General features: G+C 51.6%; 1 protein-coding gene across 4 annotated transcripts in view; it reads left to right on the top strand.

Moving 5' to 3' along the window:
- PLXNA2 (plexin A2) overlaps positions 1-19,201 on the top strand; it is a 173,998-nt gene extending 154,797 nt beyond the window's left edge. For all 4 annotated transcript variants that reach the window (XM_074564009.1, XM_074564007.1, XM_074564005.1 and 1 more), the window contains exons 23-32: positions 3,729-3,795; positions 4,444-4,590; positions 5,056-5,215; positions 5,772-5,875; positions 10,841-10,940; positions 13,129-13,319; positions 13,949-14,118; positions 16,355-16,567; positions 17,167-17,317; positions 18,743-19,201. In XM_074564009.1, coding sequence (XP_074420110.1) covers positions 3,729-3,795; positions 4,444-4,590; positions 5,056-5,215; positions 5,772-5,875; positions 10,841-10,940; positions 13,129-13,319; positions 13,949-14,118; positions 16,355-16,567; positions 17,167-17,317; positions 18,743-18,838 — 1,399 coding nt within the window. In that variant the 3' untranslated portion in view covers positions 18,839-19,201. The remainder of the gene's footprint in view (positions 1-3,728; positions 3,796-4,443; positions 4,591-5,055; positions 5,216-5,771; positions 5,876-10,840; positions 10,941-13,128; positions 13,320-13,948; positions 14,119-16,354; positions 16,568-17,166; positions 17,318-18,742) is intronic.
- Positions 19,202-27,625: the final 8,424 nt, after the last annotated feature.

Here is a 27,625-nt window from a genome sequence, read left to right as displayed (position 1 = left end):
ACCCTGCCGGCTCTGAGCTACCTCGCAGCATTTATGGGCTTTATCCTCGCAGCAGCCGTGTCTGCCTGGATGGAGCAGCAGCGTTTGTGTTTCATAGCTGGGAAGGAGTTGGATGGACTGAGTGACTCACCCATGATCGTGCAGGGAAACAGCAGAAAGAAAAAGGGGAAGAAGCGTGTGTTGATGTAGGCCAGATCACTGGCCACAAGTCAAAGGCTACCCCTGTCCTCCGTGTCGGGAGCCACCTCCATCCCATGTCCCTTCGCGTCCTGGCCTCGGCTGGCGGCAGGAGTGCGGCTGCCCCATGGGCTGCACCCGCGGCGCTGCCGGCATCTCGCTGCGGTGGGTGGACGGAGGAGCGGGGAGAATTTCAGAGCTCTAGGAAAGTTTCAGGGATTCCTCCAGCCATAATGAATACACTTGACAGGAAATTGCTTTAAATCTGGCTGTGTTTGTGGAGGCAATAACTCATCTCGGAAAAGGAAGCCGTCTTAATTTCCCCAGTGGTTTGACGAGTCGCTGGGAAGGCATCTTCTGCCTCAGCCATCAATAATGACTTTTCGCGCCGCTCCAAAAAATCCACGGCTGGTGATCAGAGCCATGCCCGCTCCTCCCCGCAGCATCCAGCAAAGAGCCGGGGCCACGGGCAACGCCAGCAGCGTCGAGGCCGGCTGTCCTGCTCCAGGATTTAGCCATTTCATGGGAAACTTGACCTGGAATGTTACCAGCGATGGGGCATCTACCATCTCTCTGGGCAACCTGGGCCAGTGTTTCACCACCCTCATCATAAAAAAATTCTTCCTTATATCTAGTCTGAAATCTACCTTCTTTTAGTTTAAAATCCTTGGTTTAAAACCCCGTTACCCCTTGTCCGGTCGCTCCAGCCCCGTTATACCTGGGACTGAGCCCTGTCCCAGCCCGGTGCCCCGCGCGCTCCCAGGTGCTGGTGGTGCACAAAACAGCTGGAACGTCGTGTTCTGCCTTAATAAGGAGTGATCAGCCACAAAGTGAGATATTTCTTATTTTTATTTTTTGAGCTCTCTGGTGGCAGCGGTTGATAATTGGCGCTCAGTTCTCTCTCTCTTTCTTCCTCGTTTTTCCCCTCTCTCTTTCTTCCATAACTACCCCTCGCGGGAGGCAGCAAAAAAGTTGACATTAAATCAAATAGCTGCTCTGGTTCCTGGCACAGACAGCAGCACACAGCAGTTCAGAGACCTAGATATAGCAGGGAAAATTAATAAAATACATATTTATTTTTTGGGTTCTCTCAGCTCTTTGTGTGCAGTTTTGTTTTTATTCCTGGTGCCTCAGAAAGTCGGAGGAGCAGCCAAGGCGCTGGTTGCTGGCGTCAGGCTCCTTTGGAAAACCATCTCTGGATCGTGCTTTGCCCCTGTTATGTGGTCAATACGAGAAGGGTTCTCTCCAAGCCTAGGGATTCTCCCCTGCCGGGTTAATCTTCAGGAGCTTATTTTTTATTTTTAGAGACGGATCTATAGCAGCGTTTCAGACACCAGCCCGGCCAGTAAGAGCGATGCCTGCCCTCCCAGAGTGGCAGAGAGACAGCCAGGCCAGGGCTCGTGGTGGCCGGCAGAGTTTACGCGATGGCTTCCCCAGCCGTCCCGCTCCGACCCCACCTCAAAGGCAGGGACGGTGGGGAAAGGAAATACACGGACTTGTTTGCAAGGAGCCCTCGGGGCTCCTGCGGCTGCAACCCGCAGCGATGCGGGTTATAAGCAGCCCCTTTCCTCAGCCAGGGTGGGAGAACGATGATTAACTTAGTTGTCGGCGTTCCCCGGGACTGGGGCACCGCAGGTATCTCACGGCGTCAGTCTGTGCCGAGATGCCGTGAGACCGAGAGTCGGTGCTTGAAGGGAAGGAGAAATGGGTTTTGACAGAGATGCTCCGAGGCGTTTCTTTTTGCTGTTCCATTCAGCTGATCTTGTATTTCTGCTAAAGAAATAAAAGGGAACAGCCAGGCACCCGAGGATCCGATACCCTTCTCCCACACAATGTGCCCCAACTTCTCTGTCACTCCGTATTTCAGTTATTTTCATGGTGTTGGTGTCAGGCCATGAGCCACCAACAGGGACGGGACACAGCATTACTTCACTGGGAGGGCTAATGGGGAGGCTTGCCAATTCTTAATTTAATTTCCTATTAATAAAGTAGTTAATTAAATTAATATTCACTCTGAAGTCCTGAATGTATCATTTTCTGAGTTTTTCACCTATTCTTTAGTTTGTATCACTGACTCTCCCATTTTCCATGGCTTGCTGGCGCAGTGGTGTGCTGGTGCTTCTCCTCCTTAATTGGGTGACTGAAATATTTTATACAGGAGAACAATGTGTGTGTCAATTTGTCGGATGAATTTTTAGGCAGTTAATCAATTCAGGCTTAAATTCTTTGGGGATCTGCAGACATTTTCACAAATTCCTGGCAGATGTTGTGATCCTAAGAGATGATGGAGAATGTGACCCCGGGTCCGTTTGCCGACTGGCGTCAGTTTTTGTTTGCTCAAATCTGTGCGTCCCATTTATACATGATCTGCTTGACTTTGGGATCAAACACTGTTGCTTCAGTAGTGTGTGTTTTTCATTAAACACCAGAGTTTTTAAACATGCGGGGTGCTGTATAAATACGTACCAAGTGGCAGCCCTTAGTTCAAGGCAGCGGAGCAGATGGGGGGAGGATGGGGAAAAGGGGTCCTGAGCGGGACGGTGACTCGCTGCGGGTCAGGGTACGGGCGGAGGAGGAGGTTCGGTGCACGGTGGTGGCCGCTGGGCATCTCCTGGGCGGGTTGGTGGCACGATGGTCGAAAAGGCAGTTGGCAGGAATGGCACTGGGAGCGGAGCTGCCGGCCGAGGGATGAAGTGCAGAGAGGTGCCCAGACCCGGCAGGGGTGCTGCCTTGCTGCAGGGTCCCAGAGAAGGTGCAGGAGGTCCTTGGAGGAGCGGGTGCTGCAGAGAGCAAGGTGTTGGATCCCCCGCTCTCTGCTTGCTGAAATTTAGACCAGATCTTGGTGTCGCATGTGGCATGAGGGGAAGGCTGGTCGCAATGGCAAAGCCAGTGGTGCAGAGCCAGCCTGCCCGGGGGCATGTTGGCAGCTGGCTGGGCTGGCCGCAGCCTTGCCTGCCTGCCGCCCTGCCTGCCGCCCTGCCTGCAGCCCTGCCACGCTGCCGCCCCCAACCTCAGCTGCGTGCTGGGGGCTCAGATGTGGCCTGTGAGACCCCCTGCCACCAGCACAGCCGCCCCGTCCCAGAATAAAATGATTGTGGTGCTTCAAGGAAAGTCTCCAGGTCCTGCAGAGCCAGCATTAAAAACTATCATTAGGAGGTATTGTATTTAAATTAGAGATAATCTCGGGCACAATGTGGGGAGAGGACGCGGGGTGGGACCGGGGAGAAAGCTGCAATTTCCCTGCCATTGTCACTCTGCTGTCCCTGATTGCCAGCAACCACTGTAAATTCCAGTGATTTACTGAACCAGGCTGTAATTTGCACCATGTGCAAGGAGCCGAGTGTCACCAGGCTCCCTGTCACCAGTCCCATCAGGGCTGTGACGGGCTGTCAGCTGGGCAAGCTGCTGTCAGCTCAGTGCATCCCGGGGTGGGCCAACGCTGGCCACATCCTGCTGCCTGCCTGCTCCAGAGCTGTGCCCGGGCAGATTTGGGGTCTCTGATGCATGATTTGGTTTTGTATGTAACATGCGTGTCCTTGTGGCTTCCCTAGGACGGAGTCGGTGGCTGAGAAGATGCTGACTAACTGGTTCGCCTTCCTCCTCCACAAGTTCCTGAAGGTAAGGAGGGATGGAGCTGAGAGCCTGCTGCCGCTTTGCTGTCTCCCCCGCCAGCCCTCCCCACGGGGAATCTGGGCTTGAAACTCTTCAGTCAGACTCCAAGTCAAAAGATGGAGTAGGGCAGGTGGAAATTTGCTCGGAGATGGCTATGCCCAGGGCTGCTGTTAGAGGGGCTGAGCTGAGCCGTGCTCAGCCTTCTTCAACCCTCAGATCACCTGTGTAATCCTCATGTAATGGAGTTTCTGTTGCACCTCTTTAGTACTTAGGAGAAATCCTCACATCTCCATGCCTGGGCTTCCATATTTTTTAACTTTATTTGTGGTTTTGGAAGCCCCACAGAATTTGGTTCATGGGAGTGAACAATGAGATCAAGATCTCAAATTCCTTTTTTACAGCTATATAGATTCAGTAGAGGTTTACCAAGCCAAAGACAATATACCCGTTGAGCAATGGGGCTCATGGTTTTGGCTGTCCTCTCCAGGAGCTGCTGGGGGCTGAGCCTGGGTTGCACATGGGCTGGAGACTGAGTCAATGGGACCATGTCTCTGCTGAAATGAGTCATGTGCAAAGCCTGTCCGCAGGCCAGGGGCCCTGGAGGAGATGCACCTTCACCTCTGGGTTAGTTTTCCTGCCTGTCTCATTGTGTAGGAATGTGCTGGAGAGCCGCTCTTCATGCTCTACTGTGCCATCAAACAGCAGATGGAGAAAGGTCCAATTGATGCCATCACAGGAGAAGCCCGTTACTCCCTCAGTGAGGACAAGCTGATCCGGCAGCAAATTGAGTACAAGACTCTGGTGAGTGATCGCTGTAGAAGCTGCCATCAAATCGCTTCTGTCCTGCCCACTTGGGCATGAGCTGTTCTGACCTTTAGGCCAGCGATTAGGACGCTGCCGTGAAGCACAAGTGTTGCCAGTGCAACAAAGCCTCGTGCTGCCAGACCCGTGCCCAAGTCAGGCGTGTCCCGAATTTGCAGGTACAAATAGCCTGAGGTAAGGTTTAGAAAGGCAGGGTTTGAGGGCGGCATTTTATCTCCCTGGGAACTGAGCATTGCTGTCCCTCTAGCAAGTGAAAATGGACATCCAGGACTCCTGCCTTTATAGTTGTAAAGATGTACTAGATGCAACAGCAATGATCCCCCACAAATGGGGATGTGGTGGGCTTTTTTATGAGAATGGGTTGTTGTGACAGACGTGGTTACAGTTCTCCTGGATGCTTGTCCGAAGCCTTTAGAGCATGGTGTGGTTCTCCTTCCCTTCCAGATCCTAAACTGTGTGAACCCGGATAATGAGAACAGTCCAGAGATCCCTGTGAAGGTGCTGAACTGTGATACCATCACTCAAGTCAAAGAGAAGATCCTCGATGCAGTATACAAAAACGTCCCGTACTCTCAAAGACCGAGAGCTGTTGACATGGACTTGGGTAGGAGCTTCTCTGCCTCCCAGGAAGGGGAAGATCAGAGAGGGGGACGTTCTCAGGGATTCTCCGTGGGTATTGCAGAGCTTGAAAACTAGAGCTCAGGCTGCACAACAACCCAGAGGTTTCTGCCCCTAGAAAGCATGGGCGCTGCTCCGACCGGATAGGTTTTATACTCTGTGGGATCAGCTAATTGTCCACTGATCACGGAGGCTTCGGGAGTCATTTGCTCTTTCGCTCTGCTGAGCAAAGCCTGTCCCCAGGGTTTTGTGTCCTGCCAGAGCCGGGGTGGGGGACAGTGGGGCTGGGAAGGTCCCATGCCTTGGTTTAGCTGAACACAGCAAAACCCTCTGCGTGGGAATTAAAATGCTGCCCTTGACCTTCTTTGCAGTTATAAGATTGAAGAGCAGAATTTAGCATTCTCTGGGTGCCTCTTCCCTGGGAGGTGGGCTCTTCTGCAGGCTCCTTGGGCCAGTAGCTGCTAGGGCCAGAAGTGGATAGAGCCTGTTGGTGCCTTCTCCTTCTGACCAGTGTGTCTGCCTGGTTTTTGCCTCTCCCGCAGAGTGGCGGCAGGGCCGGATAGCTCGCGTGGTCCTGCAGGATGAAGACATCACCACCAAGATTGAAGGAGACTGGAAGCGTTTGAACACCTTGATGCATTATCAGGTAAGAAAGCAGCCCCAGCAGACAGCTCCCAGAAAGCTGCTGGGAGGGAAGAAAAGAAAAGCAGAAATTTAATTCCCAAGTATCTCGTCTACCAAGACAGACAGGGAGGTCACATTTGTATGATAAACCAGAAGGGTTCAATGTGCTTATGCATTAGACAGGAAAGCAACCTTGACATGGATCTTAAAGAAACTAGCAGAGTTGAAAATTGGCTAAATTAAACCCGCCAGCCGTGCTGGTGAGAGAGAGGGAGCCGCGGAGAGGGCTGAGCTGCCGCTGCTGGAGACGCAGGGCCGGCGGGGGACGGCCCATGGGGCTCGGGTCTTCACGTGGGGGTCTGGGACAACCAGGGGTGCAGCAGAGGAGGCTCTGTCTGCCTTCAAAGCTTTGCAAACACCACGCGGTCAGACATTCTAGAGCTGCATTCTAGGCTGCAGTGGCAGCTCGTCTCTCCTGCTCGTGATCCTCCTATGTGTTGATTCTTGAGCATCATGCAAGGTGTGAAGAAGGGACACGGAGCAAATACTTCAAATACTGTCACTTGGGAGGGTCAAGGGAGTGCTGCGGGGAGATATGGGATGAGGCTGGGTCAAGAAATGGTGAATATCAGGGGCTACTGCTTGCCAGGGTACGTCGAACCTCCTGAGTCCCAGACCTAGTCTTCCAAGCCAAGTAACAGGAGTTTTACCACTAAGGTCATATAAAACAAAGCTAGACAGTGAAGATGCTCTACTGGGTATCAGCCAGGTGGGCAAGGTGACCTAAGAAATTGTTGCCGTCCAGTTGCCCCACTCGCCTGCCCCAGCCCAGCCTGGGCTGCAAACGTTAGGGTGCAGATGACAGGGGTGCAAATGTTGGGAAGGGCTTCCTACGGTGTGTGGAAGGCGGAAAGGGAGGTAAAGACGGAGCTGAGGAAGGTTTGGTTGAAGGGAATCAAAGGCTTTTACTCAAAGCCTGTCTGCAGCAGAGGATAACTGCATTAATTGGGACCCGCGACCTACTACTGTCCATCACTACCTACACAGAAGTGTTTAGTATTTAATCTGGCATCTTTCCCTGTTTATACACCATCTCAAGTCCATCAGCGTGACTCATGCTGTGTAAGTTGAATGTGAGCCAGTATTGACAGGAGCCATATAATCAGGGAGTGAGGCAGAGAGAATGGCATAAATATGCAAAGTGCATGTAAAAAAGCACCTCGAGGGTCAACTTTTCCAAGCAGCCCCAAGGATTTAAAGACCGATTACTGTAAAATGTCACAGGAGTTGTGCAGATGAATTCCATTGTTTCTAAAATCTGTTTTACCTGACAGTTGCAAGGGATTAACCAACACGCAGGGAAGCGGCGAGACTTTATTATGCCTTGATCTTTAAAAGTCATCTTAAGGAAGTCACAAGTGAAAGCTGTTTGATGTGTGTTGGGTGCGAGGGGAGGGATTATTTTCATTTCAGCGCCTGTGGGAAAACCTGAGCCACAAGTTTACCCTTAAAATAAACAAAATCCTTGCAGCACTCGAGATGCTGCAGCTACTCCTGCCATTTGAATGTCAGTTTTGCTCTGGGACAAGGCAGAAGTTTGCTGCCAAACATCTAAACAGGTACCGACTGCCCGTGGCTCTCCCCACGCTGGCCCGAGCTCTGCGCAGCGCCACGGAGCCGTCTCAGCCATAAAAAGAAGCCAAGTTCTGTGCACCGCAACAGAAATCTTGTCAAGGCAGGGCTTTTGCCAAAAACAAACAGCAATTTTTTTTTTTTTTTGGTATTCTTACCAGTTTTTTTTTTCTGTTTGAGTAATAAATGTTTTTATTAGGTATCAAAAATACAGATGCTCCAGGACTACGCAGTAAAACAAATATGTGGGCAAAGGCACAGCATAGAAGAGGGTATCAAATCATTTGAGTTTCAAGCGCTGCCGTCTCACCATTGCAGCCAGGAGCGCTACATAGAAAACAGGTGTGGTTCAAGCCATAAAAATGAAATCTAGATTTCTCCGGCTTCTGGAGGACTAGTGACGGTGACTTCTAAATTTCCAGGGGAAAAAAAAGAAAAAAGAAAAAAAAAACAAACCAAAACATAAAAGCTAGCTCTTTAAAGCTCTCTCCATCTTTTATTCAGGGCTGTCTTGTCTTTGGCTTTGGTCGGATGCCATCTACTTGTATCTGCTGCTCTGCAGGCGAAGCGCTCTGTGGATTTGCGCGCAGTAATTGGAGATGCGCAGCCCCAGTTTCCATCCGAGAGCTCCGGGCGCTCCGCGGTCTCTCGGGGAGGTGCTGGCACCCGGGAGCAAATGCCCAAGCAAGGACCAGACCCCGCCTGGTCCCCGCAGCCCTGTCCCTGCTCCCCCCAGCCCCGTCCCTGCTCCCCGCTCCGGGGGTCCCTGTGCTCCCTGTCCCCAGCCCGGGGGTCCCTGTGCTCCCCAGCCCCATCCCCGCTCTGGGGGTCCCTGTGCTCCCCAGCCCTGCTCCCTGCAGCTCCTGGGCTCCAGCTCAGGCTCCTGCCAGGTCATTTAACTCCGCGAGTTTCTCAGCTCCACACCTGGCTGCTGCATTTTGACACTATTACATTTGTTTTCTGGGTGTTTAGGATGGTAAAAGTACAATATACATCTGCATCAACCCATAAAATACGTTTTTCCTGGGAAGCCTTCGCATGCAAAAGCCCGATTGCGTTTAAAGAGAAACATTCATCTTTCTGTAATGTTTTTGAACCTCTTTATAGAATTATGTAGGGAACTGTATGCCTGCTGCTTATTTCTTCATTTATAAAAATAGATGTGGAGGTTAAATAGGCGTAATGCTTTGTTAAGTTCTCTGGAGCTTTTAAACTATGTTGTAAGGAATTGTATTACATTTGTGTAGTATCCTTTTGGTTTCATGCCTATTAAACTCCATGGGAGAGTCTCACTCTGCATGGTTTTACTCAGGAAAAATGAAACACTGAATTTAATATCAAATGATTTACAGTGGCTCATGCAGGGTTAACTCAGAGGCAGCAGAGCATGAATACCTGTCAGCCACTGTGAGTCTGGAAGGGCCGAAAGACTAGAAAACTATTTTAAATGAAAAATTAGAAGCAGGGAGGGAAGATTTGAGTGGAAAATGAGATGTAGGAGCGGAGGGTGGTGTGGATGTGGAGCCAGCATCCCCCCTGCATCCCCCCTGCATCCCCTTGCATCCCCCCTGCATCCCCCTTGCATCCCCCCTGCATCTCCCTTGCATCCCCCCTGCATCCCCTTGCATCCCCCCTGCATCTCCCTTGCATCCCCCCTGCATCCCCTTGCATTCCCCCTGCATCCCCCTTGCATCCCCCCTGCATCCCCTTGCATCCCCCCTGCATCCCCCCTGCATCTGGGCTTCGGCGCTGCTGCGGTCCCTGCTCCGGTTTTTCTTTTTCTTTTCTTTAAGGTGTTTTGTGCCCCACGTTTCCAGCTTGTAGAAGAATCGGAATATTTATAAAGTTGTAAAACAGCCAGCCAGCTTCGCAGGCGTCTCTGGGGTTTTATGGGAGTGTGGCAACAGCGGAGCGAGATAGGAAACGAATGTGTGCTACATCTGATGCTAATTTGCACGCTGGTGTTTTTTAGCTGACAAGAGCCATTCGACCCAAAATTTAGAGAGTGAAAGTGCTCTGTGTGTGTGTGTGTATTTTTAATGCCTCTCTCCCAGTTAACCACAGCCTTGGTGGAAATGGATCCCAGCACGGCGGCGGGGGAGCAGCCTGGGCCGCGGTGCGCTCGGGTTTCTCCCCAGTGAAAGTGAACCGAAGTGGCAGCTAATGACAGGCTAAGAAAATAATATCACCACCGAGCGTTTCTGCCATTGACTTAATAAATTGGATGAAGTGAGGCAGGAGCAGAAGGGGAAATAACAGAGGTGTTTGAAGTGTTTTGCTTAGACAGATCTCACTTTTGTACTGTGAAACACAAGTGACTATTATTTCCACTATCACTAGCAATAATAACAACTCAGATTTACATGCAAACTTTCGTCTGAATGGAAGCCAAAGCCTTGAAGGCAGCGATGTACCCAAACCCCTTCTGCAGAGAGCGCGGGGAGATGCTGGGGAGCAAAATCCAGCTGCTGCCCGGGAGCTTCCCCGTGCAAAGGGAAGGGGCAGGTTTCCTGGCAAATAATGGAGAACTAATCCCCAAAAGCAATTTCTCCGGCATGAAGGGGCATTTCTTTCGTGCAGCTCCTCTAACTGGTTTGTCGGCTGGGCCCCGGCGGGTCCCTCAGCCCGCGAGGTGCGGTGACTCCGCTCTCTGCTGCACCACGGGCCACGAGTTCAACGGTAAAAGACACTCAGGCCCGTTCCCTGGAAACCTGCAGATTCTTAATTAAGGGAAATCAGTTAAAAAACTTCCAGTGACTACTAGATTTATAGGGAGGATAAAATTAAACATGGCTACTAAAATCTGCTATAACAAAATCTTGTTAGCACTAATGTTCATTTATAGTTTGACTTCCCAGCATTTAATTCCTTCTCTGGTGTAGTGGAGGGACTGGCAATTTAATACCCTGAAAGATGGCTTTATGACTTGCTCAGCTGTAAATCAAACTTTTAAAGTTCGTAAAAATTGCTAAAATAAAAAATGGTTTAATAGGAATGTTTTATGGTCCATAACGTTATTATAGTCGTTTTATTCCCTCTGCATTGTTACTTTAATTGGATCACAACAATTCTTGAGATTCTCATTTTTATGGGATAAAGCGTAATCTTAAATCACAACGACCCAAAACATCTTCAAGACGTCTTTTGATTTATCGCTCCTTGCCGTAGGGCTGCTGCCCCCCCCGGCGCAGGGCTCAGCTCAGGACCGGTCCCCGCCGGGGCTGGCGGGCAGGATCGCTCCCGCGTCCTCGCAGCCCCCCGGAGCTGGGACCTGCCACTTCTGCTCCCCGGCTGAGCAGCTGGTGATAGCAGGTGGATCTCGCTGATCTTTTCTTCTCTTCCTTTCCCTCCCCAGGTATCAGACCGCTCAGTGGTGGCTCTCGTGCCCAAACAGACCTCCTCCTACAACATCCCTGCCTCCGCCAGTATCTCCCGGACGTCCATTAGCAGATACGGTGAGGAGCAGAGTTAGGGGCTGGGACAGGGTGGCTCCCGGGCAGCGACTGGGCATCGCTCCTGCTGTGCCACGCGTTTACGGCCAGCCTGGAGCGAGGCGTGACACCACCGCGTGTCGTGCGGCCCACAGCTTAAAATGAGAATTATCCCGGTATTGAAACCGCCTTTGTTGCAGGAGGGCAACACCTTACGGGAATTAGGTGGGGAAAAAGCAGCAGCCTCCCCCAAGGAAGCACACCACCTCAGCCAAAATGAAAGTACATTCAGAAAAATGTCCATGGCTGCTGGTTTTTTTGCAAAGGGAACAGAGGAGGTGAGAGGAGGGAAAAGGAAATGCCAAGCACAATGTGAGCAGCCTTTGGAAAAACAGGAAAAGCCCAGGGAAAGGCTTTTGGGATGGATGGATGGAAGCTGGGGAGCTCCCATGGGGCTCCCGCTGCGGAAAAGCGGCTCCGTGTCCCTTGCACGTACAGAGAGAAGCCTGATTCCTTCATCTATTTCTTCTCTAAGTGGAGGATCCTGAATTCTTAGCTAATGGGTCAAAAACGGGTAACAGCAATCTTAACTCGGCGTGCTCGGATGTGCACACCTGGGAATTCATTATTTGCATAATGGCAGGGCTCGGCACTTACAGAGGGTCCCTGAAGACGCTGCAGCCTGAGTAAATGAGTCTGCGAGGTGCCAGGTGTGCGTTTATAGCACTAAATCCACAATAATAGTAATAATACACTTCCATAAAAGGCAGCAGTGGCAAAATCTCTGGTGCGCTGATCTTTCATTATCTTTCATTTTACAGAGTGTTTTACAAACGAGAGGTCTCCTGACAAACCCGTCTCCTTCTCTTGTTTATAGCTCCCAAAATAATGTTGTTTTTTTCTGGAGCGAGCGTTCTGAGGAGCCGTCCACAGCAGAGTCTTTAGGCAAAAGCCGGGAGGAGGCCCTTCTCCCTGTGAGGTGTGATCACCCCGCTGCCCAGCGCTCCCCCCGCTTCGGGGGACGGGACACCCGAGGCTGGGTCACACAACCTGAGTCCTCATCGGTCTGTGTCAGGTGGAAAAGCTTTTGCAAACTACCAATATGAGCTATCGTTGCTCACGTTAAGATTAATACTTCTAATTGTGCAGACAGAATTTAAATGAGATACTTATTTACTTCCCCCATTATATATCAGTACAGAGCTATGTTTAAAAATAGAATTACTAGATGCTTCCCTGGCTGTCCCCCTGTCTGTCTCCTTAATTATATCAGTTGGAGTACTCATTTATCTAAGCCTTAATCAGGGATGAAAATCTAGCTAGTTTGGTAATGACTTGCGTATTTCCCTCGGCTGATTTATGATTGATCCCCTTACTCTTGCTGAGGAGGCTGAGCGGCAAATTGGAGGCGAAACTTGAGAAAAATGCACAAGGTTCCCAGAGAACAAAGAAATTTAGTGAGAGGAAAAAACCCAACAACGCGCGGTTGTGCTGTTCAGCCCCGTGTCTGGGCTTGGAGGCACCGTGGATGGGATCCAGGGAGGCGCATTCTTTGGGAAGTTAAATGTATCTCACATCCCTTCGTGGTTTCCAAGCAATTAAGGGGAAAAACCTCTGCCTGCTCCCCTGTGAGCTCCCCGTTCCCTGCCGGGAGGAGGGCAGAGGCAGGGACGGGAGGGATGCTGGACCCGCGCATCCCCGCGAGCGGCACGGCCGGGATGCAGGACTGGCCTTGGGCTCTGCAGTCGGTGCTCAGCTTGAGCCCGCGTTGCTCTAATGAAAGCCTCAAGAACAGGAACAGCAGTTTCTTCTGCCCTTTGTGCCGGTTGTGCCAGGCAGGTTGTTATTATTTGCAAAATCCTGACATGGAGACTCCGGTGCTGCAGGAGTTGGTGCTCAGGGTTAACGAGCATGTGGCCCGTGGAGCTGTCTCACGTGGACCTGTGTTATTGAGTTCACGTAGGTAAAGGATGCGAATCAAGTAGAAAAGTCCCACATCTGAGTGCGAAAAGATAAAGGCTTGAGTCTGAAGGGCTCTATTCAGTGAACACCAAATGCCTGTCGGTGCCTGGTACATTTCATTACCCCATTAAAAAAACCCAACAAGCCACTGCAGATGATTTTTGGCATTAGCGAGCGTCACTGCGGAGAGTCAGGGAAATGAAAAAGGGGGTTGCTTTGAGCATGACCGACTTCTCTTCCCGTCGTCCAGACTCCACCTTCCGCTACACGGGCAGCCCCGACAGCCTGCGCTCCCGGGCCCCCATGATCACCCCCGACCTGGAGAGCGGGGTCAAGGTTTGGCACTTGGTCAAAAACCACGACCACGGAGACCAGAAGGAAGGAGACCGGGGCAGTAAGATGGTGTCCGAGATCTACCTGACCAGGCTATTAGCTACAAAGGTAACTGCTGTGTGGGAAATTCCCTTGGGAAATGCATCGGGAGATCCATCTAGATGCAGTTGCCGGGGGTCCTGCGCAGCCCCTAGTGATGCTCAGCTCCCGGGGGAGGGGGACTGTCCCTGCCGGGCTTTCCTGGGTGCCCAGGGTTGGGTGGCTTCTGGAGCAGCAAGAGGAACACAGATCGCATTCCCTCACGCTGCAAGGTGATCGCTGCAATACCTCATCCTTCTGCACGGCATTAAACCACAAAGAGTTGGAGAGATGCAGCAGTGCCTGTAGATGGGTAATTGGTTTCCTTGGCCAGACAGAGTTTTCTGGCCTGTCTCTGTGTGTTCATCGCCGTAGATAATGCAGATTTGCGTTTGAAAGCAAAAAAAATTGTTTCAGGTTAGAAATAAAGAGTAAGTGCAGCTGTGAGTAGCTGCAGGCTGGAGCGTTCCCTGGGGTCCTCCAGCAGCGCAGTCAGCGTTCGTAAAGCCCCCAGCCTTGCTTATTCCTGGGGGTCCGTAGTGGCACTCTGCAGGGCTGTGCGGAGCTGGAACCCCATCTGGCGTCCCCTCCTGCCACCGCAGCTTAGCCAAGCGTGCGCCCATCCCTCCCTTCACCTTCTCGCTCGCTGCTCCCATTAGGGAACGCTGCAGAAATTCGTGGACGACTTGTTTGAGACGCTGTTCAGCACGGTGCACCGCGGCAGCGCGCTCCCGCTGGCCATCAAGTATATGTTCGATTTCCTGGATGAGCAGGCAGATAAGCACGGCATCCACGACACCGATGTGAGGCACACGTGGAAGAGCAATTGGTAAGAACGGAGGAGGGAGGAGGGTGGAAGGGGGAGCGGACCTGAGTACTGAGCAATTATCTGTGTCCTGGGGTAAAACAAAGATGGGGAAGAGCTTTGGGAAGGCTGGGAGCAACCAAGTCCCACAGCTCCAAAGCATGAGATGTGCCATGAAGCTGTGCTAATGCTTTTCATCCAGCGCCGCTGTTGTCACTGTGCCCCGGGCTGATGTGGCCAGGGGGGTTGATCCTGGTCCGTGCTGCTCTCGGTGCACACACGGACTGAAACCCCGGTGTAGTGTTAAACCACGAGCCCGGCTGTCTCCAAGTCCTCTCCAGGGGTGGGAGCTGGGCACTGGCTGTACATCCGCGCCCCCGGACACTGGAAATGGCTGGGTTGGCAGAGCTGGTCTGCTCGTGGGAAGCCGCGCTCCATGCCGGCACCACCCTGGCATCACAGTCCTGCTGTGACAGGAATGCCGGAATGCCGGCACAGGGGCTGCACCTTCCCCATCACTTCGGGTGGCAGCCGGAGCATTTGGGCAACGGAAGGAGGGGGGAAGCGGGGAAGGAGCCAGCCCTGCGTGGAATGTGGCCAGGTCCAGCCTTCTCTGAACAATGGGAGTTCTCACGTCCCTGCCTCTGCTGTTATTTTAGGATTAAAAGCTCCGTGGGTTAGAAATTTACCTCTACAAGGAAGAAAAAAAAGCACAACAAATGGTTGCTCCCTGAAGACTTTGTATTTTCCCCTGAGTCCCTCATGGTTTAAAAGGCCTCTAATCATCACGGCTGCAAAAGCTGGGTTCCCCGCTAAGGCTGTGGGAAGCTAAAAACAATTTATTGAACGCCTTAGAAGAAGGAGTTATTAGGATAAAAACTCTAGAATCACAAAAAAAAAAAAAGATGAGACTTCTTAAAGCAGTAAAAAAGAAAGCACCGACCAGCGGTTTGCTCTGCCAGAGCCATCGGACCACTCGAGCCCTGGCCCGTCCTTCTGCCCCGGGGCACGGGACGCTCGGAAGAAGGGCGAAAATCTGGTCTCTGTGCTCTGCTGAGCGCTTTGGTCGGCTGCAGCGTTCCCAGAAAGGGAATTTTGGTGGGGAGATGGGCGAAGGCTTGTGCTGCTGGTGCAGGTCAATGCAAACGGGGGCTTGGAGCAGAGAGGTGGGTCCTGGGGGGTGAGGGGAGCTGGCACTGCCGGGACGCGGCTGAGCTGCCGGCCCGCAGTGCAGCAAGGGTTAAGGCTTCGGTGCAGCGAGCTGGGTAGACAGAGAGAGCTGAGACTTGAAAGGTAATAGAAAGCAGCAGCTGTTTTTTTGATCCTGCTATACAGCCAAAGAAAAAAGGAATAATAATTCCCCTTTGATTGCAAAGGCCTCAGGATTTGGGGACAAAGCCTCTGATGCCTGCTGCACCGCTCGCGGATGATGGACTGCGGAGTGGCCGGGCAGCGGCTGATTAGCGTGGGGGCGGCCGCAGACTCCCACTCTAACGACCTCGGCTTAATGGGCTCCTGGCGGAGCCGCTCACCCGGTGCCACCGAAGGCTGCTCCACTCTGCCCTGGCACAGCCAGCCTGCCCTCGGCGCCCGCTGCCCCTCGCATCCTCCACCTTTCCGTGCAGGATCAGAGCCCGGAGCAGCTCCCGGGGCGCGCAGGGCAGCAGCGTCCATCCCAGGCATAGCAGGACCCATCACAAGCAATCTGGGCAGCCCTGGGCTAACTGCTGTTTGGTGGACCCTGCCCAGCTGTTACTCAGAGCGTTGCTGCTTCCCACCGCTTGTATTCTGCTTGGGAACACAAATGCAGCAAACGTTCATTTGTAGCTTTTGTCTTAACATCTGATTTTGTTTTGCAGAATCGCAGAATGGCAAGGGGTTGGAAGGGACCTTCAGAGATCGTCCCCTCCAACCCCCTGCCAGAGCAGGGTCACCCACAGCAGGTGGCACAGGAACGTGTCCAGGCGGGGTTGGGATGTCTCTAGAGACAGAGACTCCCCCACCTCTCTGGGCAGCCTGTGCCAGGGCTCTGTTACACTTAAAGAAATTTTTCCTCATGTTGAGATGGAATGTCCTGTGTTCCAGCTTGTGTCCGTTTCCCCTTGTCCTGTCGCTGGGCACCACTGAAAAGAGCCTGGCCCCATCCTCCTGACACCCCCCCTTTAGCTATTACTGCACGTTGATGAGATCCCCTCTCAGCCTGCTTTTCTCCAGGCGGAACGGCCCCAGGTCTCTCAGGTGTTTCTCCATTTCCCTACAGCCTCCCTCTCCGATTCTGGGTGAACGTAATCAAAAACCCGCAGTTCGTGTTTGATATCCACAAAGGCAGCATCACGGACGCCTGCCTCTCCGTTGTGGCTCAGACCTTCATGGATTCCTGCTCCACCTCGGAACACCGCCTGGGCAAGGACTCCCCCTCCAACAAGCTGCTGTACGCTAAGGACATCCCCAGCTACAAGAGCTGGGTGGAGAGGTGAGCGGCAGCGCGTGGCGGCGGCAGCGCGGGTGCAGGGCTGGCCTGGGCGCCCCGGTCCTCCCGCGCCGAGCAGCCTTGCTCTCGGTGGCCCACGATGGAGCAGGGCGGCTCTTGCAGTGAGACGGTGGCACAGCTCAGCCCTGCCAAGCGTCGTTGCTCTTATTCATCTTAGAATCACAGAATCACCTAGGTCGGAAGGGACCTTTAAGATCATCAAGCCCAACCATTAACCCGACACTGCCAAACCCACCACTAACCCGTGTCCCTCAGCACCACGTCTACATGTCTTTTAAATACCTCCAGGGATGGTGATTCAACCACTTCCCTGGGCAGCCTATTGCAATGTTTGATAACCCTTTCAGTGAAGACATTTTTCCTAATATCCGTCCTAAACCTCCCCTGGCACAACTTGAGGCCATTTCCTCTTGTCCTTAAGAGGACCTTGCTTCAGACCAGGATCCCATTCAGCTAGCTGTAAGCAGGAAGCAAAATGCTGTCCTTTCCCCTGCAGAGCTTAGTTTAAATCCCAAGGAGAGGAGGGGCGTTTTGAGCCGCCGTGTGTCTTATGGCCCCCCCTTGGCCCTTCCTTCCCGCAGGTATTATGCAGACATCGCCAAGCTCCCCGCCATCAGCGACCAGGACATGAACGCCTACCTGGCCGAGCAGTCGCGCCTGCACTCCGCCGAGTTCAACATGCTGAGCGCGCTCAACGAGATCTACTCCTACGTCAGCAAGTACAGCGAGGAGGTGGGTGTCCCCCCGGCACGCGCGGCCCGGGGTGGGTGCGGTGGTGGGTCCGGCAGCAAGCCCCTGTTATGGTTTGAGAAACCCATGGCAATTTCTTGTCATTTAGACAATTATTCTATCACCCGATGACCTCTTCCCACCAGGAAAGGAGAATCAGGGAAAAACAAGGAAACACAAGGGTTGAAATATAAATAGATTTAATAGGATAAGACTAAATAATTAACATTAATAATACTAAAAACCAGTATTGATCCCGATACCAATATAAAATACACAAGGATTATACCCAACCACGGCAAAAAGTTCTCTCTCACCATCAAGGGAGAGAGACCGCTATGCAGCAAACTTTCTAATTTCTATGGAATGTGCCGTTCACGGTGTGAAATAACCCTGTTGGCAGCTTGGGTCAAGTGCCCGGGTCTCGCTCCTCCTCATCCCCGCACCTGGAGAGCTCGAAAGCACTGAGACCTTGAAACCCGCACCCCAGAGCTGGCTGTAAAGTAAATATTCTCACAAATTCAGACACTAGAGTCTTCTAAAAGTGCAGTTTTCCCAAGCGTTAGAAGAGAAATTAGTCCTGTGTCACTCCAACCAGGACATCCCCCTTGCTGCCACCCGGAGCTCCTTCCTCCTCCCTCGTCCTCGATGCAGCGGCGCCGCCGCTCGCACCACTGCCGCCCCGCTCCTCCCTGCTCATGCACAAATTGGTTCGGGTCCTGGCCGTGCCTGTCGCGTGCTTCCCAGGGGACTGAGAGCTAAAACACTGTGGGAGCAACTGCATTCCTCAGCCTCGGCATACGCCCAGTGCAGCACGCTCCTAAATGCAGTGGAAAATCATCATGGCCCAGCGAAGCTCCCCGGAAACATCCCTGTCTTTTGGGAACGGCGCGGTACAAATCCCATGTTGCAGTGACGCAGACTCCTGTTTGCAAAGAACCCCTGGCAGCATGAGCTCCTTTAATGAATGCATCACTTGAAACCAAGTTCTCGCCATCTGTTCCACCCCTTCATTTCAGTGTAAGGAGAACCTATTTTGCAATTATGTCCGTTAAAAGGAAGGGTTTTGTCGTTTAATTGCATGTATGCATTTGTGATACAATGCCCCAGCTATTTTCCCATTGGGGCTTAAAAATCTCATAACTTCTGTGCGAAATGAGACGAGAAACGTTGAGCTGAAGGTACAGGAATGGTTGTGTTGTGCAGGGAACGTGGACCGAGCGGTCCAACAAACCCACGAGCCCGGCTGCGGCGTGGCGAAGCGCTCGCCGCCTTCCTCTGCCACCCCTTATTTAAGTTTCACACATCCATGTTTCGAGTTGCTCACATCTTGCTGCCCGCCCACCCCTGCCACCCCTTCTCATCCACTGACTTCTTTCTCTGTTTTGTTTTTTTTCCCCCCTCCTTTTTTTATTTTTTCTGGACCAGCTCATTGGGGCTTTGGAGCAGGACGAACAGGCCCGGAGGCAGCGCCTGGCATACAAAGTAGAGCAACTTATTGGTGCCATGTCTATTGAGAGCTGAAGAAAGGTTGCGGTGCTCGCGGGCGGCAAAGGGCAGAGATCGCACGGACTCTCGGGAATTCAGAGGGAGAACAAGCAAGAAAGGCGCTGGACACACATAAATACCGAGGCTCTTTCTGGAGGGAGCAGAGACTGGCCCAAGGACCGACTGTGTTCAAAAATCCTGTAGGATCCGGTTTGAAAAGGCAGGAAGAGAAAAAGACAAAGCATCTCAATCAAAGTCAAATCAAGATGGATCGTTTTTTCGAGCATACACAGAAAGAAGGAACCTGGAAAGTCTGGATGTCTCCATGACTGCTGCTTTGCATGAAAATTGTTTGATGTATATTAGAAAATAAAACTTTATTTAAAGGGTTTTTTTTTTAAAAAAAAAAAAAAAGGGAAGAAAAAGGAAAAAAAAAGAAGAAATAGAGCAAAAACCACAGAGGCCACAGAGAAAATCCTGGCAACAAGGTCCAGCTCTGAATCCTGTCCTCGAGAGACTCCCGAGGACGCGGCTCAGGCACTCTGCGAACGGACTCTTACGCCAATTGGAAAGTCTGGAAAAAACGAAATTTTCTTCTTTTTGGGATCTTACAAAAAATATGAGCACAAGTTTGCACCACACCTTTTTACACAAGTAAAATAGCAGTTTAGCCAGAAAATAGTTCAGTGGCTGAGTAACTTATAGGCACTAGAAGGAACTTTACCTGAATTGCAAAACCATCAGATCATCCAACCCGTCTTGAAATCCAGCTTTATCTATGTATTTATATAGTGTCAATATATATATATTTTTTTTAAGTCCCATTTACTGTTGAATGAGGAAAGATCTGATTTTAAGTGCTTTCCCCTTTTCCATCCCCATTGCTCCTTGCCGGGCACCGGCGTGGTGATGGGGCAGCAGCCGGCGCGGTGCCGTGGCCACGGCCAGCTGCGGCCGGCGCGGTGATGGGGCAGCAGCCAGCATGGTGCCGTGGCGGTGGCCGTGGCCATGCCCAGCTGTGGTTGGCGTGGTGATGGGGCAGTAGCCAGAGCGGTGGCATGGTGTGGCCATGGCCATGGCCAGCCGCGGTCAGCGCGGTGATGGGGCAGCAGCCAGCACGGTGCCGTGGCCATCGCTGTGGTCATGGCCATGGCCAGCTGTGGTCAGTGTTGTGATGGGGCAGCAGCCGGCGTGGTGCCGTGGCCATCACTGTGGCCAACTGCGGTCAGCGCGGTGATGGGGCAGCAGCCGGTGTGGTGCCGTGGCTGTGGTCATGGTCGTGGTCGTGGACATAGCCAGCCTCAGTCAACGCGGTGCTGGTTCCTGCCGTGAGGTCTGAGCAGAAGTGGCCGGCTGCCCTCTCCCCATGGGCAAAGCTGAGATGAAACCTCCTCGGTTGCATTTTGGTGGTGGTTTCGGGCAGCCGCCTCTGATTTCTTGCAGTAAAAACCAACAAACCCCCAATGTTTACAGTGAGCGATACTTGAAAAGACTGGCTGTCGTGAGAGGAGATATTTATTGCTTTTCTGTCTGACTTGCAGGGTTGGTCAGCACGGGCTCCCTTTGGGTTTCTCTGCCGGCATTCGCGGTGTCGCCCAGGGTCAGGCGCAGGTCTTGTATTTCCAATGGGGAGGGGAAAGAAATCTTTGCTGTAGCCAAGGGAAATCCCCAACCAGCATCCACAGGCCGGCTCCGCTGCTCTCTTGTCTCTGTCTCGGCGTCTCGTTGTTACATTCAGTTCCTCGCTGGCCCCCACGGCACGTGTTCTTGTGGCCAGTGACAGGCAAATGTTTGTGAGTGTGATTTCTTTCAAAGACACCAAAGCTTATGTGTGTCCCTTTGTAGAGTGCCAGGAGGGGAAGGAACGCTGTAAATATTTCTCTCTGTAATAAATATTGATATTTGTGCAGGCCGCAGTGGGGAGGACAGGGTGATTAGGTCTAATGGAAATACAAGTATTGACTGCGTGAGCTTGGCAGTGGCAGCAAAATAGCTCCCGGCGTCTGCTCGGTCCCGGGCAGTGCCGTGCCAGAGCAGGACCTTAGTTTGCAGCCGGTGTGTGTCGAAGGAAAATCCATTTTCCTATCTGTCCCCCTCCTCCTGCCCAGCAGAGCCCGGGAGGGTCACTGCGGGCTCCCCGGGCACCGAGAGCGCTGCCGGCGTTTGGTCTGGAGACACAGTCCGAAGGGGAGCCGGCAACAGGGGAGGGGAGAAGCGTGTAGAGAAATACTCAGGAAACTTGTTGGTTTAATTACCGTTCAGTAAAAGCCATGCCAAGCCCACTTTCTTTTGGTAATCCACTTTTGTGAGTTTCTCTGGGCCCTATTAATACTCTGGAAGAAAATACTAATGATCAACCTTGTGCAATAAGTTCTTGACATTTACAGCAGCCTGAGCTTTGTAACTGGAGGGCTCGGATTTACTGAGACACGGAGAGAGCTGGGAGAAACGTAGACTGAGAAGCAGAGCAGGATTCCTACTGCCCGTTACCGGGAGAGTTCCCTTCCCGGGGATCCTTCTCCTGCGCAGTGAATCGAATTTCAAAGACAGAAAATGTGCGAATGTCCGGGTTGTCCTAGGAAGGTCTGATGGATGAGCCATCGTTGCAGCAGCCGCCAGCCGGCCCTGCCCTTTGCTGCTGGTGTTACAGGGGATTGCAGGGCGTCGGGCTTTGAAATCCTCCAGGTCTCATTTTTTTTACTGGTTTCTGTTACTGCTGTTTGCAGGATCTGGGGTGCAGCTTGTGTGAGTGATTTCCAGGTCTGTATTCCAGTTGTGGTCATTGTTTTGGGTATTTGTATTCAGATTGTTCACCAAATGCTTATGGTACTCTGAAACCCAAAGAAAGCACTCCAGATGGTTTCCAGACACTTCTAAATATTAGTCTGAATAGTTATTTCTGCAGGATTCACAAAATATGAATACTGCCCAAAGCAACGACCTGGCTTTTCATCAGCTGGGTGCTGGTGAACGTGTGCTTGCCCAACAGCCCCAGTGGGGCCCTCGTGGCCCTCTTCTCTTCACATCTATTTGAGAGGCTTTTGCGTGGCTGCTTTTAAGCCTGCTTTGCTCCTCCTGCTCTCTGCATTCCGGCCAGGAGCACCCCACAAGCAAATCCATCACCCGGAAAGGCGTTAGGAGGATGGCGCAGGGAAGAGCACGGTGCTGGCTGGAAGGGGCGGCCTATAAATAATCTGCCAAGTATGTACTGGTGGTGGTTGATACCAATTATGGATCTTTACAGGCAATTATATGGAATGCAGCAACATATCCCCTTGGGGCAAAGCGCTTGTAATCTATTGCCCTGTTTGCATACGTCTTTTCCGTTACTCCTTTGGGAAGAAGAAGCTTCAGATCTCAAAATGGCATTTTCTTCGCGCTTGCAGCAAACTGGACTCGGGGTTGGGTCAGGAGGGGGCAGTGGCTTTGCCTTAGATGAAACGATTTCGCATCCCTCTCATTGCCCCCTTCCTCCTGCAAGGCCAGTTGGTGTTTTGATTCTCCAGTTCACTTCGTTTCAGGTATTCCGACATCAAAGTGGGAGACATCATTTTTCCAGAATCTCTCTGCCTGGTGTCACTGCTTAAATAATTCCATTTAATCTTCTGCTCATGAGCTATCAAAGCACCCACTCCAAGGGAGAGCAAGGTGCTAATCAAACGCTTCTCCACTTTGAAAGCCTTTATTAAAAACCCATATACAAGAGTCTAACTTACAGGCAAGCTTGTCTTTGCATGAGCCCCGCTGTGGAGCACCACAACGCTGCAGCCCACCAAAGTTACGGAGGATGTGGACATCAAGTGGTCCACGCTTTGCCATAAAGGATGAATTTACGTTTAAAGGGAGGCAGGAGAGATCAGCACGGCCAAAGTGCTGGAGCCCCTGAGGGAGCCAGCAAGGACCAGTCTGCAGCTGCCTGAAGACCCACCACGGGGACCAGCATTGAGAAATGAAACAGCTGCTGGTGGGCAGCATCCCCGGCAGCGCGTACGTCGGGGGGGTTTATCCCCGAGGGAGGCTGGATGTGGCCGTGCCGGATGGCGGCGCTTCCCGCAGGGTCTCGGTGCTGTCACACGCCGGGGATGGCGAGCGCAAGAGACCTTCATCACAGCAGTGCCTTCAACACACTGTCTTAAAATCCCAACAGCCCGTCCCCATGTAAGTTCTCTCTCCTACCTTCTGCTGGACTTCACCAAAAATGTCATGATGTAGGAAACAATTTGGGTAGGCGTGTGGAGGACAAAAGGAAGAGGGCTTAAAGCTCTGGGGTTGCGTTCCTGCATGCTGCAGGCTCCGAGCACCTTGGTGCGAGTCGTTTAAGTCTGCGTGGAAAGGGCCTTATTTGCAGAAGCCCCAAGCAGCCAGCGGGGATGGGGAGGACCGACCTGCTCTTGCCCTGTCCCCGGGGCAGCAGGTTGGCAAAGGGCAGAGCAGGTCCTGGCGCGGTCCCCGCGATGCTCCTGTCCAAGGCTGTGCCTCCAGCCTGTTCCCCGGCCGCAGCCCGGCCACCTTCTCCCTTCTTGCCGGCTCCTCTCCATCCCCTTTGCAGTGCGGTCAGAGCGCACCCGTCACGGGGACTCGGCTCGCCAAACGAAACGAAACGAAACCAGACTGACTTGAATAAGCTGGGACAGCAGGGAAAGCTCATGAGTGACTGTACCCTGGAGAGAAGAAAACATGTTCAGAGAAGGATAAATAACTGACATCAAAGATGCATTAAAATGCCACAAAGCTTCAGCCATCCGATTTCAGAACTGCATTTGTACCATTAACCGCAAGCCAATAACGCAGGGAGCTGCGACCTTGTATATAGTTGCGTACTCGGTAGAGCTAGGTGAGCAGTCCCCGCTGGTAGTGAATGTGTCTTCGGTGAAAACTCCCATACCGCCCCAGCCCCCTCCCAGCCTTCGCCCAGGGCCACCAAAACCAGTGGGTTGGAGGCCAAAGGCAAAGTGCTGGTGACAGCCACGAGGCCACCCAGCACCCGCGTGGACAGGATGCTTTTTTTCTTTTTTAAATTAGACATTCGGTGGGGAAATAATTGGAGTAAAAGTATGCACTGCGAAGAAGGTGCCGTTCAGGATCAAGCTGAGCAACCCTGGATGTGCAATTTAAATGTAGGCTGGTCGGGTTGGTTTTGAAGGGAAAAGGGTAGGAGTCTCCGAACCGATTTTCGCCGCCTGGAAGGCTTTGCGCAAAGCCTCTGTTTGCCATGAAAACTCCCCAGCTTTGGGTGGGTCCCGTTCTGGGTAAGGCTGGGGGCGAAGGCAGCGTGGGACGGCCAGGACCGGCTGCTCCTCGCGGGAAAAGCAGCTCCTCGTCCCGCCCAGAGCTCAGCCGCAGCCGAGGGTGTCCTGGCCGTGCTGCCCACGTGGCCTTGTCTGTCTGCTTGTTCTTTCAGATCCCCCTTTGCCCCCGTGTTACCCGTTCCTCTCCTTTCTTTGTTAAAGTGGAATATAATAATTAAAAAAATAGACATTCCTGCAGTGCCTAAGAACATGCTCAAAAGACCTGCAGGGTCCGTCCCATTGCACGGACAATATCCCAAACTCTCTGGGCCTCCCGAGGCTGCCAAATCAAACACGAGATCTCCCGTATGGCCTTTTCCTTTGAGATTTCTTTTTTTTAATACCTCTATTTCGAATAAGCTTGGAAGTTTATGCAGCAGCTTCTCCGTCAGATGTTTCCACCTCGTGGACTGGAGAGCAGAAAGGCAAGAGGAGCCGGCGCAAGGTAAAGGAGCTGCTGAGCTGATTTTGCCCCGTTATTTCATACCTTCAGAAGATACTGCATCAAAATGTCCTTCTCTTCTTGACGAGCGTTTCTGTGTTAATGGCACCTTGGGGGCCGTTACGAGAAGCGGTGGGAAGCAGCAAGGGGAAGGGAATGTACAGGTACTAAAACTTCTGGAGTCCCCAAAAATGTCACAGAATGTAGAGATGTCGGCTGTGGAACAAATTCTGATTTCTTCTGCCCCCCCCCCCCTCCTTAAAATAAACACGTGCCGGTTTGGGGGGATTTGTGTGTTGGCAGGAATAACGAATTGATTTGTATCCGTACCCATTCCACCGTGTCGTTCTCTGGCTCCTCCCCTCCCCGTTATACTTGACACACTGGAGTTCTGTATTATATATATTTTTTTTTTAAGATGATTGTCTGTTTTTTGTTGTTTTTACAAGTGTTGTGGAAAAAATGTAAGAAAGTTTAAGTATTTAAAAATGTTCCAAGGAAAAAAGGGGGTTTTGTTATTATTCTAATATATTATTGTGTACCTATTGTAAATATGAAACACTCCTATTTTGCAAGCCAAGGACTCACTTTGTACTGTTGTTATATATAAATAAAGTTTACTGGTTAAAAAAGCCTTCCTGAGCGGGTCCTTATTTTCTAACACGTGGTGTGTGGCATTTGTTGTATAAGCGGAGTATATTGGTGAGAAATATTTACTTAGTGAATCACACCAGTAATAAACGGGTAACTGGAAATCTGGAAGCAAGCCCCGTCCGGCGAAGCCGGGGCTCTGGGATTGCCCCTGGCCTCCAGCCTTTGGAAAACAACTTCTGCCATTGCAGCAGGGAAGAATTTTCCGGTAGTAAACGCAAAGCAAAGTGCGATAGATGCAGGGAGAAAAAGGGGTGAAAAAGAACGAGAACTCCCACGCTAGCTGGGGAAGGAGCAGGCAAACACCATTTACAAAGAAAAGGCCTGGACGAGTTCTTCGTGTTTTCCCTTCCTTGAAACGATCAGTCCTTAAGGTAAAACGCGTTTGCTTCCATTTCATAAATTCAAGCTAACGTTCTAGCAAACGCTGAGAGGCATCTGCTGAGTAGTGGGAATCAGCGAGTGACTTCTCCAGCAGCTGTCTGTCAACTTTAATGACCAATATGGTTGCAATTACAGCAATGAACTTTCTCTAACAGCCCAAAATTACTCTGGGTGATGATAAGTGACAGAAAAATGGAGACCCTTAAGGAAGCATTAAAAAAGAAACATGGGGATCCGGAACAAGAGGTCTTACTGCTTTTTCTGAAGGATCTTCGGTTTTGTCTTGCTAAATTAGGTACTAAAAAGGATAAATCTAACCCAGAAGGGGGAGGCACGGCACACTGGGGATCACAGCGGGGAGTTCAGGGCTGCCCCAAGATGTAGTTTTTATGCAGACGTTCGACACTGGGGCCGTTCGTTGTGGTGTGGGGCTAATAGAGTGATGGGCAGCTACTCCTAGTTGGAGCTAATGCAAACATACCATGTCAGAGCAGCATCTGCTCCTCAGGCAGGTCGTTTGATCTTATTTCCCTCAAATTGAGAGCAAAGCTTGACGTGAACCTTCGGAAGGCAGTTGGGACACATCCTGCCGTCTCCCACTTGAAACCAGTAGATTTTAACCCCAGCAGATCGATCCCATGGGCGCTTTTTAGCTCTGATGCTGGCAGTCCTGTGCAGAACTGGGGTTTTCCAACCCAACGCTGAGTGAATATTTACATGATTTGTGAAGTTAGGGAATAAAAGAGGAGATGATTGTTTTTTACTTGTGCCTTGGGTTAGTTTAAATTTATACCAAGAATAAAATATGAACAGAACTGGGATTCCCGGAGCTTTCCTACAGGCTGGAGGAGCGGGATATGGTATTTTACAGGGGACCCCGGGGATGCTGAGCTCTGTGCTGACTTCTTGTGGCCATTGCGTTGTGGTGGTCACCGGAGGCAGGCGGCAGCTCGGCCACTGGCCAGAGGCATTTCCACTCCACGTGTGACCTTTGAGAGGTTATTGACTCCTTCAGCTCCGCAAAGGCGAAAGAAATGTCAATGTGAATCGACAGCATTGACCATGGGGTCGTTTGTATTCATCTGCACCTTGTTAATATATTTAATATAACAGGTATACTCAATTAAAAGCTACATTTTATCTGGCATGCACTTCACAAGGCTTTATCAGCACTGACAAGGTCAAGTGATGCTTGATAAAGGTTATATAAAATGCAGACAGCTTAGGTCCCTCCATCATTTTCCATGTCCAATGCAGAAGTGCGAAGACCCACAAAGACGCGTTGGAAGCACCCCCGGAACCGCAGGTTTGGACCTTGCTTGGGTGAGGTTGTGTGGGTCCGAGCAAACATTCCTCTGAAAGGGGCATTGGGCTGGGGAGCACAGCGCCGCCCACCACCAGGGCCGTTCTGCTCTCGGAAACAGCAGCAAAACAGCTTCGAGCTCATCCTCCACTCCCCCGTTTTAGCTTTGTCTGTGCTCACCCTCCGCACCCGCCAGGCCAGCTTTTATTCCACCTTCTGAATGTCTGGGATTGCTCTGTTGCTGGCTAATCACCATCGCTTTGTAAATAGTGGAACGGCTTTTGGACATCCCGGTGCCGGCTTTTCAAGCCCGGTTATCAGGGCGAGCTAATGGAGGTGACACTTTCAATTATCAAATACAATCGTGGCATTAATATTGACCTGTTTAAATTCCAGCATCTTTTCTCCTCTGTGAACGCTTAGCTGGAGGGTGACACGTAATTGTATGTAATCAGACAGTTACCTTAAACTGGCAATGATAACCACAAGAATCTCTTGCTTTTTGTTGCAATAAGCATCCAGGGTCTTGTTATATTTAAGTGGCTAACACACATCTGTAATGGAAATTTAGCTTAGTGTTGATTGGACACTTCGTGGCTTAAAATGGAGCACGTCACTAATAACCGTGCTAAAACCTCTCCTTCCTAATCCAGAATTGTTTCATGGGACACTCAGGACCCCTCACCGTTTCCCCAGGTGCCGGGTCAAGCTGGAACCTGCAAAGCACTGGTGCTGCTAATGGGGGCTACTGGTCT

The sequence above is a fragment of the Larus michahellis genome, chromosome 21 (assembly GCF_964199755.1).
Source record: "Larus michahellis chromosome 21, bLarMic1.1, whole genome shotgun sequence".
NCBI lineage: Eukaryota > Metazoa > Chordata > Aves > Charadriiformes > Laridae > Larus > Larus michahellis.
Note: the sequence above shows the minus strand (reverse complement) of the source record. Positions and strands in the feature narration are given on the sequence as shown.